This window comes from Mobula hypostoma, chromosome 8 (assembly GCF_963921235.1).
Source record: "Mobula hypostoma chromosome 8, sMobHyp1.1, whole genome shotgun sequence".
Lineage (NCBI taxonomy): Eukaryota > Metazoa > Chordata > Chondrichthyes > Myliobatiformes > Myliobatidae > Mobula > Mobula hypostoma.
Genome location: NC_086104.1, coordinates 106,427,619 through 106,444,082, shown reverse-complemented (window position 1 = coordinate 106,444,082; position 16,464 = coordinate 106,427,619). Strand labels below are relative to the sequence as shown.

Below are 16,464 nucleotides of genomic sequence, written 5' to 3'. Positions count from 1 at the left end.
GCTTTTATGTAGGTGAGAACTGAACCATATGGCGTTATTTTGTAAGAAACCCTTGATAGAGGCCCAAATCACTGTCACATCTGAGACACTGTTTTTATTTAAATTTATAAATTCTGTCAGTTTTGTTCTCAGTTGTGACAGAAATTCATCGTTTTTTAGAAGGGTGGAGTTAAACCTCCACCTAGTAGCCTTATTTTTAATTTTGCCATAATTAAATGTAGATATGATTGGGTTGTGATCAGATAGATGTCTGGGCAAAAATTCTATTGAGTGTACTAAAGGCAGCAGACCGGAGGATATAAAGAATGTAATCTATCCAAGAGAAAGTTTTATGTCTTGTAGAGAAGAAGGTATAGTCTTTAGCAGATGGATTATGCACCCTCCACACATCAGTTAAATTTAAATCCATTAGAAAAAGGTTAAGTGCTTCGGAAGCAGATTCTTGAGAGCTTGATATATTTGAAGAAGATTTATCGAGGTTAATGTTTACCATAGCATTCATGTCAGAACCAACATATAGTTGGTAGTCACTTAACTTCAGTAATTGTGAGGTAATTGAGGGAAAAAATTCAACCTCGAATATAGTTGGGGCATATAGGCTAATGAATGCAACTTTTTTACCCTGAATGGATGTGCAGCAAAAAGCTAGACGTCGTTTATTGTTGGCGCCAGTCCTTCCAATTGATACATTAATATTACGTCTCATTAATATCATAACTCCCTTTGTACGAGTACCATCAGCTGATGCCACAACGGGTTTATAAAAGCGGTTTTCAACCCTGGGAATGTCACTAGGTTTAAGGTGTGTTTCCTGTAACAGCGCGATATCTGTTTTCTTTCTGCGTAAGAAATCTAAAACCTTTGAACACTTATAGGGAGAGTTTAATCCTCTAACATCAAATGATACAATAGTAAGATTTTCTAATTTATCTGTGTTGATCTGTTGTTGTAAGTTGGTGGTGTAGCCCTGACTTACCCCCTTCCCAGCCCCCATCACCCCTCGCATTCAACCCTTTACTTTGTAACATCTGTGAGTGTCACTAAGCAATGTCAGACACTGAACACTGACATTAACCTCCCCCTTCTAGCACCAACAAATTACAAAGGCAACGCAGTTCTCATAGACAATCATATCAAAGAGACAAGAAAAAAGAAACCTGGACAAATCCGTTAACCTATATAATTAAGACCGTTTCTGTCTCAAATATAGTATAACACATAATCAAGACCCCAACAGCTATCTTGCAAGAAACTGTCACTTTAATCGACCGTCGCTTAGCGATGGCGCCAGTGACGTCTTATCTGGTGCCCAGGAGCGTAAACAAGTCTACTGGAGACATAACGTTCTAAAGTTATTTAGAACAAACTGCTGTTTTTCAGCTTCATTCTTGATGAAGTATTACATTTGGGTATATTGAATATCACCTTAAAACTCTGACCTGCGATACTCAGAGACAAATTGGCTCCTTAATTAACTAAATACAAAAGTGCAATGAATGACTTTCCAGTAAAAGAATAACCAGAAAACTTCACACCTAGGATGTTAACTTGCCCGTGCCAGTTAAATTGTGCATGCAGGCTGGTCCGAGCTCTTAATGCAGTTCCATCTCCTCCCGAGGGGCGTGTGGACTTTGCCCAAGGTCTTCTCCCATATCTCCCAGCACCGATGATTTCAGAGCTTCTTTTGCTTCCTCTGCCGAGTTAAACGACATCTTCATGCCCTTGATATTCACTTTCAAAATCACCGGGTATATGAGGAACGAGTCGATCCCCTTCTGTCGAAGCTTAGCGCAGATCTCCTTGCATCCCTGCAGTCCCTGCATCACGCCGGGGCTGTAGTCGGTGAAGGACTGCAGCTGGGTGCCATCAGGGAGAGTAGGTTTGGCTTTCCTCGCACCCTCCAGGATAGCCTGCCGGTCGGTGTACCGTAGAAGCCTAAAAATTATGGTCCATGGTCTTGCGGTGTTGTTGGAAGAGAACCTATGTGTTCTATCAATCTCCAGTGGAGTGCTGTGGGAATTCTTGAGCGCTGGAATCCAATTAGGCAGCATCTTCTGGAGGTAACCTCTTGGATTGTCGCCCTCAGCACCTGTCGGTAAGTTGACCAGCCGCACATTGTTTCTCCTGGATCTGTCCTCCAAGTTGTTTAACTTCTTCCATATCTTAGACACCTCCGTGAGACAGGAGTTAGTAACTTTCTCATTCTTGCGTAAGCAAATCTGAATGTTGTCTATTTTATTGAAGACCGTGCTAAATTTTTTTAGCGCGAATGTCCGCTTGCTCCTTTAATGACCGGAGAATGTTGCCATTCTCTGGCATATGCTTCTGTATGCGGTTGAGAGCCTTTTCCAGCAACTCCTTTAGCATGTGAGCTACCATTTCTTGCAGCGATTCCATCTCCGTTGCCATTGTTTGCTTAATTAGCAAAGCTATTTCCTCGGATGAATCGCTAGCTTGGTGTCGTCTGCTGGTATTTTGTTTCCTGGTTGAATTTGGATCTTTTTTTGAAGTCATGTCTTTAGTTAGATCTTTCTCCAACTCAACCTTGTATTAAGACCGTCTATGAGCCCTAAAGAACTTGAAAAAGGAGGGATATATGTCTGTGCTCAGTGCTGTGCTGCCATCTTGACTCGTACCTCACTGGAAGTCCAGCAGCCATATTGATACTTAGGTTTTTCATTTGAACATGGAGGTCATGTAAAATCTGTCAGATTACAGTGTACTCTTTTGATTACTACTAAGGATGTGATGGTACCAGTGGGGCTGGTGAGGAGATTGCCAGGGATGAAGAATTATGTTTAAAGCAGAGAGTGTTTAGTTTGGGGTTGTTTGCTTTTAGAATGCAGGAAGACCTGGTAGATTTATCTTGAGTTTACAACATTCAGAAGGCTTCTTAAGTGGACCTAGCTGCCTTGGAACAGAAATTGATCACAAGGGAGTTCAAAGTTCAAAGTAAACTTATTATTTAAGTATCAATAGGTCACCATATGCTACCTTAAGATTCTTCTTCCAGGCATTTACAAGAAATTAAAAAAATACAATTGAATTAATGAAACTCAAAAATGGACAAATGATGAATGTGCAACAGAAGGCAAATTGTGAAAATCCTTTTAAAAAGTAGATAAATAATACTGAGTTGTAGAGTTCTTGAAAGTGAATCTATAGGTTTTGGAGTCAGTTCAGCGCTGAGGTGAGTGAGGCTATCCATGTTGGTTCAGGAGCCTGATGGTTGTAGGGTAATTTATTTTTTTTCTCAGTCTGGTGGTGTGGGACCAAGTGGAGTGCATCAATCTGGTCAAAGTATCCTGATGGAGGGACTTGGCCCGAAATGTCAACTGCTTACTCTTTCCCATAGATGCTGGCTGTCCTGCTGAGTTCCTTCAGCATTTTGTGTTTGTTAATTATCATTCAACCATACATAGATACAGCCAAATGAAACAGTATTCCTCTGGGGCCAAGGTGCAAAACATACACAGCACATTCAAAGTATCAAGCAAAAAAGAATAGTCACACAAGAAAAAGACACATATATAGTCCAAGACTCTGAGTGACATGTCCCTCAAATTGATTGTGTGGAATCCCAGCTGTGCACAACCACTGCAATCCAGCCTGTCATTCCACTGATCAAGCAACATACATCAAAGTTGCTGGTGAACGCAGCAGGCCAAGCAGCATCTGTAGGAAGAGGTGCAGTCGATGTTTCAGGCCGAGACCCTTCGTCAGGACTAACTGAAGGAAGAGTGAGTAAGGGATTTGAAAGTTGGAGGGGGAGATCCAAAATGATAGGAGAAGACAGGAGGGGGAGGGATAGAGCTGAAAGCTGGACAGGTGATAGGCAAAAGGGGATACGAGAGGATCATGGGACAGGAGGTCCGGGAAGAAAGACGGGGGGGGGGGTGACCCAGAGGATGGGCAAGAGGTATATTCAGAGGGACAGAGGGAGAAAAAGGAGAGTGAGAGAAAGAATGTGTGCATAAAAATGAGTAACAGATGGGGTACGAAGCGGAGGTGGGGCCTTAGCGGAAGTTAGAGAAGTCGATGTTCATGCCATCAGGTTGGAGGCTACCCAGACGGAATATAAGGTGTTGTTCCTCCAACCTGAGTGTGGCTTCATCTTTACAGTAGAGGAGGCCGTGGATAGACATGTCAGAATGGGAATGGGATGTGGAATTAAAATGTGTGGCCACTGGGAGATCCTGCTTTCTCTGGCGGACAGAGCGTAGGTGTTCAGCAAAGCGGTCTCCCAGTCTGCGTCGGGTCTCGCCAATATATAAAAGGCCAAATTGGGAGCACCGGACGCAGTATATCACCCCAGTCGACTCACAGGTGAAGTGATGCCTCACCTGGAAGGACTGTTTGGGGCCCTGAATGGTGGTAAGGGAGGAAGTGTAAGGGCATGTGTAGCACTTATTCCGCTTACACGGATAAGTGCCAGGAGGGAGATCAGTGGGGAGGGATGGGGGGGACGAATGGACAAGGGAGTTGTGTAGGGAGTGATCTCTGCGGAATGCAGAGAGAGGGGGGGAGAGAAAGATGTGCTTAGTGGTAGGATCCCGTTGGAGGTGGCGGAAGTTACGGAGAATAATATGTTGGACCCGGAGGCTGGTGGGGTGGTAGGTGAGGACCAGGGAAACCCTATTCCTAGTGGGGTGGTGGGAGGATGGAGTGAGAGCAGATGTATGTGAAATGGGGGAGATGTGTTTAAGAGCAGAGTTGATAGTGGAGGAAGGGAAGCCCCTTTCTTTAAAAAAGGAAGACATCTCCCTCGTCCTAGAATGAAAAGCCTCATCCTGAGAGCAGATGCGGCGGAGACGGAGGAATTGCGAGAAGGGGATGGCGTTTTTGCAAGAGACAGGGTGAGAAGAGGAATAGTCCAGATAGCTGTGAGAGTCAGTAGGCTTATAGTAGACATCAGTGGATAAGCTGTCTCCAGAGACAGAGACAGAAAGATCTAGAAAGGGGAGGGAGGTGTCAGAAATGGACCAGGTAAACTTGAGGGCAGGGTGAAAGTTGGAGGCAAAGTTAATAAAGTCAACGAGTTCTGCATGCGTGCAGGAAGCAGCGCCAATGCAGTTGTCGATGTAGCGAAGGAAAAGTGGGGGACAGATACCAGAATAGGCACGGAACATAGATTGTTCCACAAAGCCAACAAAAAGGCAGGCATAGCTAGGACCCATACGGGTGCCCATAGCTACACCTTTAGTTTGGAGGAAGTGGGAGGAGCCAAAGGAGAAATTATTAAGAGTAAGGACTAATTCCGCTAGACAGAGCAGAGTGGTGGTAGAGGGGAACTGATTAGGTCTGGAATCCAAAAAAGCGTAGAGCTTTGAGACCTTCCTGATGAGGGGTGGAAGTATATAAGGACTGGACATCCATGGTGAAAATAAAGCGGTGGGGGCCAGGGAACTTAAAATCATCGAAAAGTTTAAGAGCGTGAGAAGTGTCTCGAACATAGGTCGGAAGGGATTGAACAAGGGGTGATAAAACAGTGTCGAGGTATGCAGAAATGAGTTCGGTGGGGCAGGAGCAAGCTGAGACAATACGTCGGCCAGGACAGGCAGGTTTGTGGATCTTGGGTAGGAGGTAGAAACGGGAAGTGCGGGGTGTGGGAACTATAAGGTTGGTAGCAGTGGATGGGAGATCCCCTGAGCGGATAAAGTCGGTGATGGTGTGGGAGACAATGGCCTGGTGCTCCTTAGTGGGGTCACGATAGAGGGGTAAATAAGAGGAGGTATCTGCGAATTGTCGCTGTGCCTCGGCAAGGTAGAGGTCAGTACGCCAGACTACAACATCACCCCCCTTATCGGCGGGTTTAATAATAAGGTTAGGATTAGTGCGGAGGGAGTGGAGAGCAGAGCGTTCCGAAGGAGTGAGGTTGGAATGGGGACAAGGTGCGGTGAAGTCGAGACGGTTGATGTCCCGTCGGCAGTTAGCAATAAAGAGATCCAGAGCAGGCAGAAGACCAGAGCGGGGTGTCCATGAAGAAGAGGAGGGTTGAAGACGGGAGAAGGGGTCATCGGTGGGGGTAGAAGAGTCCTTGCCGAGGAAGTAGGCTCGGAGACGGAGACGGCAGAAGAAAAGTTCCGCATCGTGGCGAACACGGAACTCGCTGAGGTGTGGGCGAAGGGGGACAAACGTGAGGCCCTTACTGATAACAGAGCGTTCTGCCTCCGACAGTTGAAGGTCGGAGGGGATGGTAAAGACCCGGCACGGATGAGAGCTGGGATCAGAGGGGGGAGGGGGGAGGCTGGTGGCGTCAGTGGAGAGGGGAGGGTTGGGGTGAGAGGAAGATGGAGCCTCTGAGGGCCCAGGAGTTGACGGTGGGATCTGAGGAAGACGGGGCTGTGGAGTGGTGGTGGGGGGAAGGGGAGACGGGAGTCACAATAGCAGCACATAAATACCCGGCCTGGAGTTCAAGGCTGGAGTCGCAGTTGGTGGTTGCGCAATCACTTCGAATGTGTCCATGGTCATTGCTGGAGTCCGGGTTTTGAATATGCCCTGAGGTGTTGGAGCCGCCGAGATCAATGGCAGGGGCTGCAATCTGAAGTTCATGCCTGCTAGCGTCGGGGCCGGCAGGCTCTGGAGTCCGTAGATGTAGGATCTTGCGATCTTTGCGTAACATGATAAAGTCAAAAAAACGGCGATTGCAGGCGTGAATCCGACGGAGGATGAAATAACGGGTAGGACCATTACAGACGGCGAAGAAAGTGTCCCGAAGGTGTGGAAGGGTCTGGGATAGGGACACCAAGTACCTCCTCATGGCGGAGAGCGTCACCTTCAGAGCTTGACGGGAGAAGCGGAGACAGGCAGAGTCAATAAAATGTGAGTACCTGGGAGCCTCAGAAGGTCCAAATTGAGAGGCTTGGAAATGAATCCTAAAGCCAACTGGAGTAAGTTGGCGACGGAGGCACGTTCCAAGAAAGGATATATGGCTGTGATAGCGAGTCTGAGTCAAAGTGTGGTCGAAAAGTTGAAGAGCCGAAGAAATTAGAGATGGGGAGCAGTGAGAGATGGTTTCACTGAACTCCCATCGAAGAGAGGATCTAAACTTCTTCGGTGTAGGCATCACCGGAAGAGGCTTCGCAGTAGTGAATTTAAACGCAAACAACAGGAATTCTGCAGATGCTGGAAATTCAAGCAACATACATCAAAGTTGCTGGTGAACGCAGCAGGCCAAGCAGCATCTGTAGGAAGAGGTGCAGTCGACGTTTCAGGCCGAGACCCTTCGTCAGGACTAACTGAAGGAAGAGTGAGTAAGGGATTTGAAAGTTGGAGGGGGAGGGGGAGATCCAAAATGATAGGAGAAGACAGGAGGGGGAGGGATAGAGCCGAGAGCTGGACAGGTGACAGGCAAAAGGGGATACGAGAGGATCATGGGACAGGAGGTCTGGGAAGAAAGACAAGGGGAGGGGGGTGACCCAGAGTATGGGCAAGAGGTATATTCAGAGGGACAGAGGGAGAAAAAGGAGAGTGAGAGAAAGAATGTGTGCATAAAAATAAGTAACAGATGGGGTACGAGGGGGAGGTGGGGCCTTAGCGGAAGTTAGAGAAGTCGATGTTCATGCCATCAGGTTGGAGGCTACCCAGACGGAATATAAGGTGTTGTTCCTCCAATCTGAGTGTGGCTTCATCTTTACAGTAGAGGAGGCCGTGGATAGACATGTCAGAATGGGAATGGGATGTGGAATTAAAATGTGTGGCCACTGGGAGATCCTGCTTTCTCTGGCGGACAGAGCGTAGATGTTCAGCAAAGCGGTCTCCCAGTCTGCGTCGGGTCTCGCCAATATATAAAAGGCCACATCGGGTCCACCGGACGCAGTATATCACCCCTGCCTCACCTGGAAGGACTGTTTGGGGCCCTGAATGGTGGTAAGGGAGGAAGTGTAAGGGCATGTGTAGCACTTGTTCCGCTTACACGGATAAGTGCCAGGAGGGAGATCAGTGGGGAGGGATGGGGGGACGAATGGACAAGGGAAAACTTCCACTGATCAACACTGGAGGCAGCATTGACAGGGGAGGCAGCGTCTCTATTTCTGGACTGCAGCAGCAGGCAAGTCCATGGCTTGAGGTCTAGGCCTTGCTACAGTCGAGGCCATACAGCTCACATGCCACCTTTTGTGCCACTGAACAAGGTAAACGGCCAGCATCCTCTTACATTATCAATGTCCAAAAGGATCTTGTGATCGCAAGAGAAACGTCCCAGACAATCACCCACAGTTATACTACATGCCACTTTCGTGCACTACTCTAATGCCTTCTAGTAGCAGGCTCCAAACTCAATCTGACTCCTCTGACACACTGGCTGGCTCCTTCGACACTCTGGCTGGCTACTCCAATCAATGAGCAGCTTGCAGCTCCTGAAGTTCTTAGAGTCCAATTTTGTCTTGTGATCATAAAAAATAGATTTAACAAATAAAAAGGCACCTTTGGTTGGCCCCCGAGAGGCCGCTGCATCTGAACGCAATGCCATCTTACCGGAATACTATCGGTTAACATTTGGGGGAAAAGATTAGTAAATCTAACATTAATTTTAGCCATTAATGCAAACTAATGCTTTGTCTAAATCAACTTCCTGGAATAATTGGAGTGGACAATAACTGGTTTGCCAGTATTTTAGCTCATGACCAAAAACTAAATAAAAATCAGTTTTGGCAGCACTTTGAAAAATAACTTTTGATATGGCAATTGAGGGGATCACAGGTCCTGATGAAGGGTCTTAGCCCAAAATGTCGACTATTTATTTTATTCTATAGATGCTGCTTGGCGTGTTGCACAGGAAGATTATGTCTTTGAAGAAGATCCATCAGTTCTCTGCTAACTCTAAGCAAGAGACTATTGATTGCTAAAGTAGACTTAGTTAAGCGTTATCAATGCAAGTAATCTATCAGCAGAGTGTATATTGAAATGTATATTTGACAATATATGACACGTTTTCATTATTAATATGTTGTGCAGAATTTGCTTCTAAAAGTGAAATTAAAGCAGTTTCATGATTGAATACATTGGCATTAATGCTTAGATAATAGATTCCAAAAGTACTACTGTTTGATTCTTGGCAGATTGTTTCAGAAAGTGTGGTTTAAATTCCAGTACTGGATTTTGCATCCATTTGCTTCTGAATACTATGCAACTGCTGTTCCATTTTTAATCTGCAACCACATTAGGGCATTGTACAGGATAATTGGGATAGTTTCTATTTCCATTAGTTACTGAGCTGGTAACTAGAGGAGGTAAATTGGAAAAATATTAAAAAGTATTATGGAAAAGGCTGAGATGATGTTTTGTCCAAAAGATTTATGAAACAAATGTAATGCCAGATACTAATGGTAAAAGCAGAAACCTATTCCTTGGAAAGGCAAGTTGATAAATACTGCAGGAAGAATGATACAAAGGCAAGAGAGTACAAATATGAATAGTTGGGCAACTCAGCCAGTACAATTGTTTGAATAGCCTCATGCTGTAAAACACTATGAGTATCATTAGATTTAACTTTTGCCATACTGAAAATAACCTTTGCATGAGATGCTTGTTACTCTGTATAGAGGGTAATCAGCATAATTGCAGTGTTTGTTCCCTATATAAAACCAAGCATTTATAATCTGTTAATATTAATGTTTTCAGTTTTGTAGAACTTGCTTTGATTTTTCTTCTATGAAAAACAAAAGGCTGAATTCTGCATGGTGGATAATTTGAGATAACAGCTTGCATTATTTTAATTTAAAAAAACATGTATTAAGTGAAGGACTTCGATGTTTTTAGGCTGCTTTTTTGTTGCTTTAAAGTTATTTTCAGGATTGTGTTATTTATTCTTGTAGATGACTCACAAATGTCTGTCTTGAATGAATTATGTCCCTTTTGTAAATTGATGTTTAGGATACGCTGCAGGTTACAGTCAAATAAATTTATTACATCTCTGCAACACACAAAATGCTGGTGGAATGCAGCAGGCCAGGCAGCATCTATAGGAAGAAGTACGGTTGATGTTTCGGGTTGAGACCCTTCGTCAGGACTAATGGAAAAAAGAGGTAGTAAGAGATTTGAAAGTGGGAGGGGGAAGGGGAGACCCAAAATGATAGGAGAAGACAGGAGGGGGAGGGATGAAGCTAAGAGCTAGGAAGTAGATTGGCAAAAGGGATACAAGGCTGGAGAAGGGGGAGTATCATAGGACGGAAGGCCTTAGAAGAAAGAAAGGTGGAGGGGAGCACCAGAGGAAGATGGAGAACAGGCAAGGAGTTATTGTGAGAGGGAAAGAGAGAAAAAAAAAACAACTAGGGATGGGGTAAGAAGGGGAGGAGGGGCATTAACGGAAGTTAGAGAAATCAATGTCCATGCCATCAGGTTGGAGGCTACCCAGACGGAATATAAGGTGATGTTCCTCCAAACTGAGTGTGGCTTCCTCTTGACAGTAGAGGAGGCCGTGGATTGACATATCGGAATGGTAACGGGACGTGGAATTAAAATGTGTGGCCACTGGGAGATCCTGCTTCCTCTGGCGGACGGAGCGTAGATGTTTAGCGAAGAGGTCTCTCAGCCTGTGTTGGGTCTCACCACTATATAGAAGGCCACACCGGAAGCACCGGACACAGTATATCACACCAGCAGATTCGCAGGTGAAGTGTCGCCTCACCTGGAAGGACTTTTTGGGGCCCTGAGTGGTGGTGAGGGAGGAAGTGTAAGGGCATGTGTAGCACATGTTCCGCTTACAAGGATAAGTGCCAGGAGGGAGATCAGTGGGGAGGGATGGGTGGGGGGAATGAACGGACAAGGGAGTCGCATAGGGAACGATCCCTGTGGAAAGCAGAAAGTTGGGGGAGGGAAAGATATGCTTGGTGGTGGGATCCCATTGGAGATGGCGGAAGTTTGGCGGAATATAAGGTGTTGTTCCTCTGTCACAATAACTCCTTGCCTGTCCTCCATCTTCCTCTGGTGCTCCCCTCCACCTTTCTTTCTTCCAAGGCCATCCATCCTATGATACTCCCCCTTCTCCAGCTTTGTATCCCTTTTGTCAATCTGCTTCCCAGCTCTTAGCTTCATCCCTCCCCCCCCTGTCTTCTCCTATCATTTTGGGTCTCCCCTTCCCCCTCCCACTTTCAAATCTCTTACTATCTCTTTTTTCCATTAGTCCTGATGAAGGGTCTCAACCCGAACGTCAACTGTACTTCTTCCTATAAATGCTGCCTGGCCTGCTGCCTTCCACCAGAATTTTGTGTGTGTTGCTTGAATTTCCAGCATCTGCAGTTTTTCTTGTGTTTGCATTATTACATCTCTGTAGCATGATCGCAATTTATGTCCCAAATAATTTATACATTCATAATAATTATTTTTGTTCTGATATTGGTCTGCTCATTTTTCAAAATCTTTCAAGAATTGATATATACTAACTATCAACCACAATATCAATTTGGTGCTTAAACACTAAATTCATTTTTTATTTTGCATTATGTTTGAAAGAGCATTATGGTAGCTCAAATATATACATTTTCTGTTTTGAGGTGAGTGTTTTCTGACGGTATTTGCATAGATCTGATCATTGCAAATTTGGAGCTCTTACAGAGGTGATTTGACCTGAAAATTGCCTTGACAGTGCTGTTGTGTGTGATAAATTGAATAATTTAATTCTAATCTTTTTAATCCATTCAGGAGCTGCACTGAGCTTTTGCTTTGCCTGCCTGATGAAGTACCAGACACACTTTGGGAGCAGTTTCAGGCCTGTGTACAAGTAAGTTGATCTGATTGTGAAGTGTGTGTTTTCCAAACATTTCATTGTGTATCCTTGGTAAACAGGTTACTAGGCCTTTTTTTTTAAGCAAATTGGGAAAAACAATGAAAGTATTTTAAAAATATAGATTTGAACACTAGCTTTCAGTTTGTGTTAATCTGTTAACTCATTGTACAATCCTTGGAGTTATGTGCAGTACTCTCTTTTGGAATTTTAATTTTATTAGAATCAGAATCAAGTTTAATATCACTGGGATATGTTGTGAAATACATTGTATGTATTACATTGCAATGCATGCAAAACTATAAATTAAAATATTACAATACTAAAAAAAATATTGAGGTAGTGTACATGGGTTCATTGTCTGTTAGGAAGTCTGATGGTGGAAGGGAAGAAGCAGTTCTAAAACGTTGAGTGTGCTTTCAGGCTCTTGTACCACATCTTTGTTGGTGGCAATGAGAAGAGAGTACGTTGTGGCTGATGAGGATCCTCAATGACCGATGCTGCCTTTCTGAGGCATCCCCTTTTGAAGATGTCCACAGTGCTGGGGAGACCTCCACGCATATGTTTTATTTCGAACTCCAACATATTTGGCTGGCTTAACATAAAGAAGCAAAACTGGGCTGAGAAGTGGCAGATGGAGTTCAACCCAGATAAGTGTGAAGTGGTTCATTTTGGTAGGTCAAATATGATGGCAGAATATAGCATTAATGGTAAGACTCTTGGCAGTGTGGAGGATCAGAGGGATCTTGGGGTCGGAGTCCATAGGATGCTCAAAGCCGTTGCGCAGGTTGACTCTGTGGTTAAGAAGGCATACGGTGTATTGGCCTTCCATCAATCGTGGGATTGAGTTTAAGAGCCGAGAGGTAATGTTGCAGCTGTATAGGACCCTGGTCAGACCCCACTTGGAGTACTATGCTCATTTCGGGTTGCCTCACTACAGGAAGGATGTGGAAAACATAGAAAGGGCGCAGAGGAGATTTAAAAGGATGTTGCTGGGATTGGGGAGCATGCCTTATGAGAATAGGTTGAGTGAACTTGGCTTTTTCTCCCTAGAGCGACAGAGGATGAGAGGTGACCTGATAGAGGTGTATAAGATGATGAGAGGCATTGATTGTGTGGATAGTCAGAGGCTTTTTCCTAGGGCTGAAATGGTTGCCACAAGAGGACACAGGTTTAAGGTGCTGGGGAGTAGGTACAGAGGAGTTATCAGGGTTTTTTACGCAGAGAGTGGTGAGTGCATGGAATGGGCTGCCGGCAACGATGGTGGAGGCGGGTACGATGGGTCTTTTAAGAGACTTTTGGATAGGTATATGGAGCTTAGAAAAATAGAGGGCTATGGGTAAGCCTATTAATTTCTAAGGTAGAGACATGTTCGGCACAACTTTGTGGGCCGAAGGGCCTGTATTGTGCTGTAGGTTTTCTATTTTTCTATGTTTCTAAGCATTTTTTTCACATTTCACAGGCAAATGTTTATTTCTTGGACAAATGGATCCAATTATATCATTGTTTGACCCTTTATTTGATAAAGCAATGGCAAATAAATTTTATTTTGGTGAATTGTAAAGATGAAAGAAGTATTTTCAAATGGCATGAGTAATTTATGATCATAAGATTTTGTGATTCTCAGAAGCTACTCAAGGCTTTTTGTGAATTCAGGATATGAGCCACCTGCCACAGAATGCATACATTGTAACCTATAGTACACACTCAGTGGCCAGTTTATTATGTACCTTCTGTACCTAATAAAGTGGCCACTGAGTATATGTTTGTGGTCTTCTGTTGTGTAGCCCACCTGCTTCGAGGTTCGACTTGTTAGGCATTCAGAGATGCTCTTCTCCACACCACTGTTGTAATGCATGGTTACTTAAGTTACTGTCACTTTCCTGTCATCCAGTCTGGCTATTTTCCTCTGACGGCTCCCATTAACAATGCGTTTTTACCCACAGAACTGCCACTCACTAGATGTTATTTGATTTTTTTGCACCATCCTCTGTAAACTCTAAAGACTGTTTTACATTTAAAAAAAACCCAGATCATCAGTTTCTGAGATGCTTGAACACCCAGTCTGGCACCAATGATCACTCCAAGGTTAAGGTCACATTTCTCCTGTTCTGATGTTTGATCTGAACAACAACGGAACCTCTTGACCACATCTGCATGCTTTTATGCATTGATTGCTGTCACATGACTGGCTGATTAGATATTTGAAATAATGAGCAGATGTACAGGTATACCTAAAAAAGTGGTCACTAGCTCTATGTTTTTTTCATAATCGTTCCTGTCCACCCCATTGTCAAGGTGTTGGCGTTGGGGAATTTAGTAATAGTTGTTGTTAGAGATCATCATTGCTTGATGCTTGAGTATTTGAGATTGCTATTTCCTGTTTGTTATCCTGAGGTAGGTTGTGCTGCACAGTCATTGACTCGTTCATTATCTTGGGCAAAGAAGCATATTGATATTATGCATGGTCTTTTGAAATCTAACAAATGTAACACAATGGAACTATAAGGTCAGAACTACCTCTGAAGAATGGAAACAGAGTTGAAGTTCTGGGTTTATGAAAGCACATGGAACTAGATTTTATGATCATCAGCAGATGACTGTAATGGAGAGAAGGGTTTTGACAAAATGGTTGAAATTGGCTGGCGTAGGACATTGACCTGAGGAAATTCTGCACTGATGCTCTGGGATGGAGAATTTTTGCTGACAGCATTCACAATCATCTTTTTTTGTGCCATTTCCCATTCGTACAGATTTCAGTTTTGTGATGCTTTCTCATTGCCTCGCTTAATCAAATATTGCTTTGATCCCCTGGACACTTAGTCTGCAGTTTAACTCCTGGATCTGTTTAGACCAAAACCTGGAGCTCAGTTCCTTGGTTGAACCCAAATCTTGTATCATTAAGCAGGTGTGACATTTGGAAGTCCTATTTATGGCCCTTACAATCACTTTATTGTTCAGTAAACACAAAATACTCTGCAGATGCTGGGGTCAAAGCAACACTCACAACACGCTGGAGGAACTCAGCAGGTCGGGCAGCATCCGTGGAAACGATCAGTCAACGTTTCGGGCCGGAACCCTTTGTCAGGACTGAAGAGGTAAGGGGCAGAGGCCCTATAAAGAATATATACCTACCAGCCTTCTCCTTACCACCCTCCCCCCACCTTCTTTATAGGGCCTCTGCCCCTTCCCTCTTCAGTTCTGGCGAAGGGTTCCGGCCGGAAGCATTGACTGATTGTTTCCACGGATGCTACCCAACCTGCTGAGTTCCTCCGGCGTGTTGTGAGTGTTACTTTATTGTTCAGAATTCAAGGTAAAAAATATATGTGTTATTAAAGTATGCATATGTCATCAAATACTCCCTGAGATTTATTTTCTTGCAGGCATTCACAGTAGAACAAAGAAATATAATAGAATCAATGAAAAACTACACACACAGATTGACAAGTAACCAATGTGCAAAAGAAGAGACTGTGCAAATATGAAAACGAATAAATATATAATACTGAGAACAAGTTGTAGAAGTCCTCAAAAGTGAGCCCATAGGTTGTGTTCAGTGATCATCTCAGTGTTGTGGCGAGTGAAGCGAGGGGCCTGATGGTTGAAGGGTAATAACTGTTCCTGAACCTGGTAGTATTTGATCTAAGGCTGCTGTACCTACTTCTCTATGGTAGCAGTGAGAAGAGAGCATGGCCTGGATGGTGGGGTTCATTGATGATGGATCTTTATTGGAGGAAACAATATTGTAATAGTTAAATTATTGGGGTAATAAAGCAATATGAACTAATGATATGGAGATATTAATTGAATTTCTCCTTGGCAGCTGGGGAAATTGCATCATGTTAGTAAATAAATCTGGAATGAAAAAGCTCCCTGCCGTTGTCCAGTCTGTGCAGTATGCGACTCCAGATCCATAGCATGCGCTTGTCCTTTGATGTGATCTAGCAAGCTCAAGTTGTATCAGAATGCTGAAATAAGCAAGTATTGTGATAGGCACAAAATATGAACATGTCAAAAACATGCCCGAAGCCAGTCAAGCCTCCAGAATCTTTTTGAACATCTGCAGGCTTAAATAAGGAAAAGCTGACCCAAAGATCATTCAGCAAATAACCTGATTTTGAAACACTTGGGATCACAGAGCCTTCATCGTCCTTCCAACCCACCTTCCCTGAACACCCCAGCCCTTCCTGTCTCCTCTGAGACTACCAACCCAGCTCTTGTCCTTCGACCCTCTGACCTTCCCTCTCTGAAGCAGAATGTTCTGTCCTCAGTAAGGGCCTTGCCTTTGTCTCCCTGCACCTGCATCTTAGTGAGTTCTGCACCCACCATGATGCTGAGCTCTTCTTTCATGGCCTCTATCTGTGTGCTTACTTCTTTGGCAAGGACTCTGCTGCCCACATAGTGAACCCATTCTCCCATGTTCAACCCTCCTCCTGTTCCTGGATACCCCCCTCTGGTCTTCTGCCTGCTTTGGATCTTTTTATCCATTGCCAATGAGACTTTAATTTTCCTTTCTCCGATTCTAACCTCACCCCCTCTGAACACACTCCACACTCTACACACTAATTCCAACCTCACCATCAGACCCACAGATAAGGGGGGTGCAGTAGTAGTCTGGTGGCCTGACCTTTACCTTGCCTGAGGCCAGGTAGCAACTCTCAGTCTCTTCCTCTTACTTGCTCCTCGGACAAGACCCCACTAAGGAGTACCAGGCCATTGTCTCCCACACCATCACTGACCTT

At 44.4% G+C, this 16,464-nt stretch overlaps 1 protein-coding gene across 1 annotated transcript in view; it reads left to right on the top strand.

Annotated features, from left to right (window-relative positions):
• Window positions 1-16,464, top strand: part of LOC134350819 (zinc finger protein 292-like) — a 205,750-nt gene that overhangs the window by 94,932 nt on the left and 94,354 nt on the right. The window contains exon 3 of the mRNA XM_063056556.1: window positions 11,641-11,719. Coding sequence (XP_062912626.1) covers window positions 11,641-11,719 — 79 coding nt within the window. The remainder of the gene's footprint in view (window positions 1-11,640; window positions 11,720-16,464) is intronic.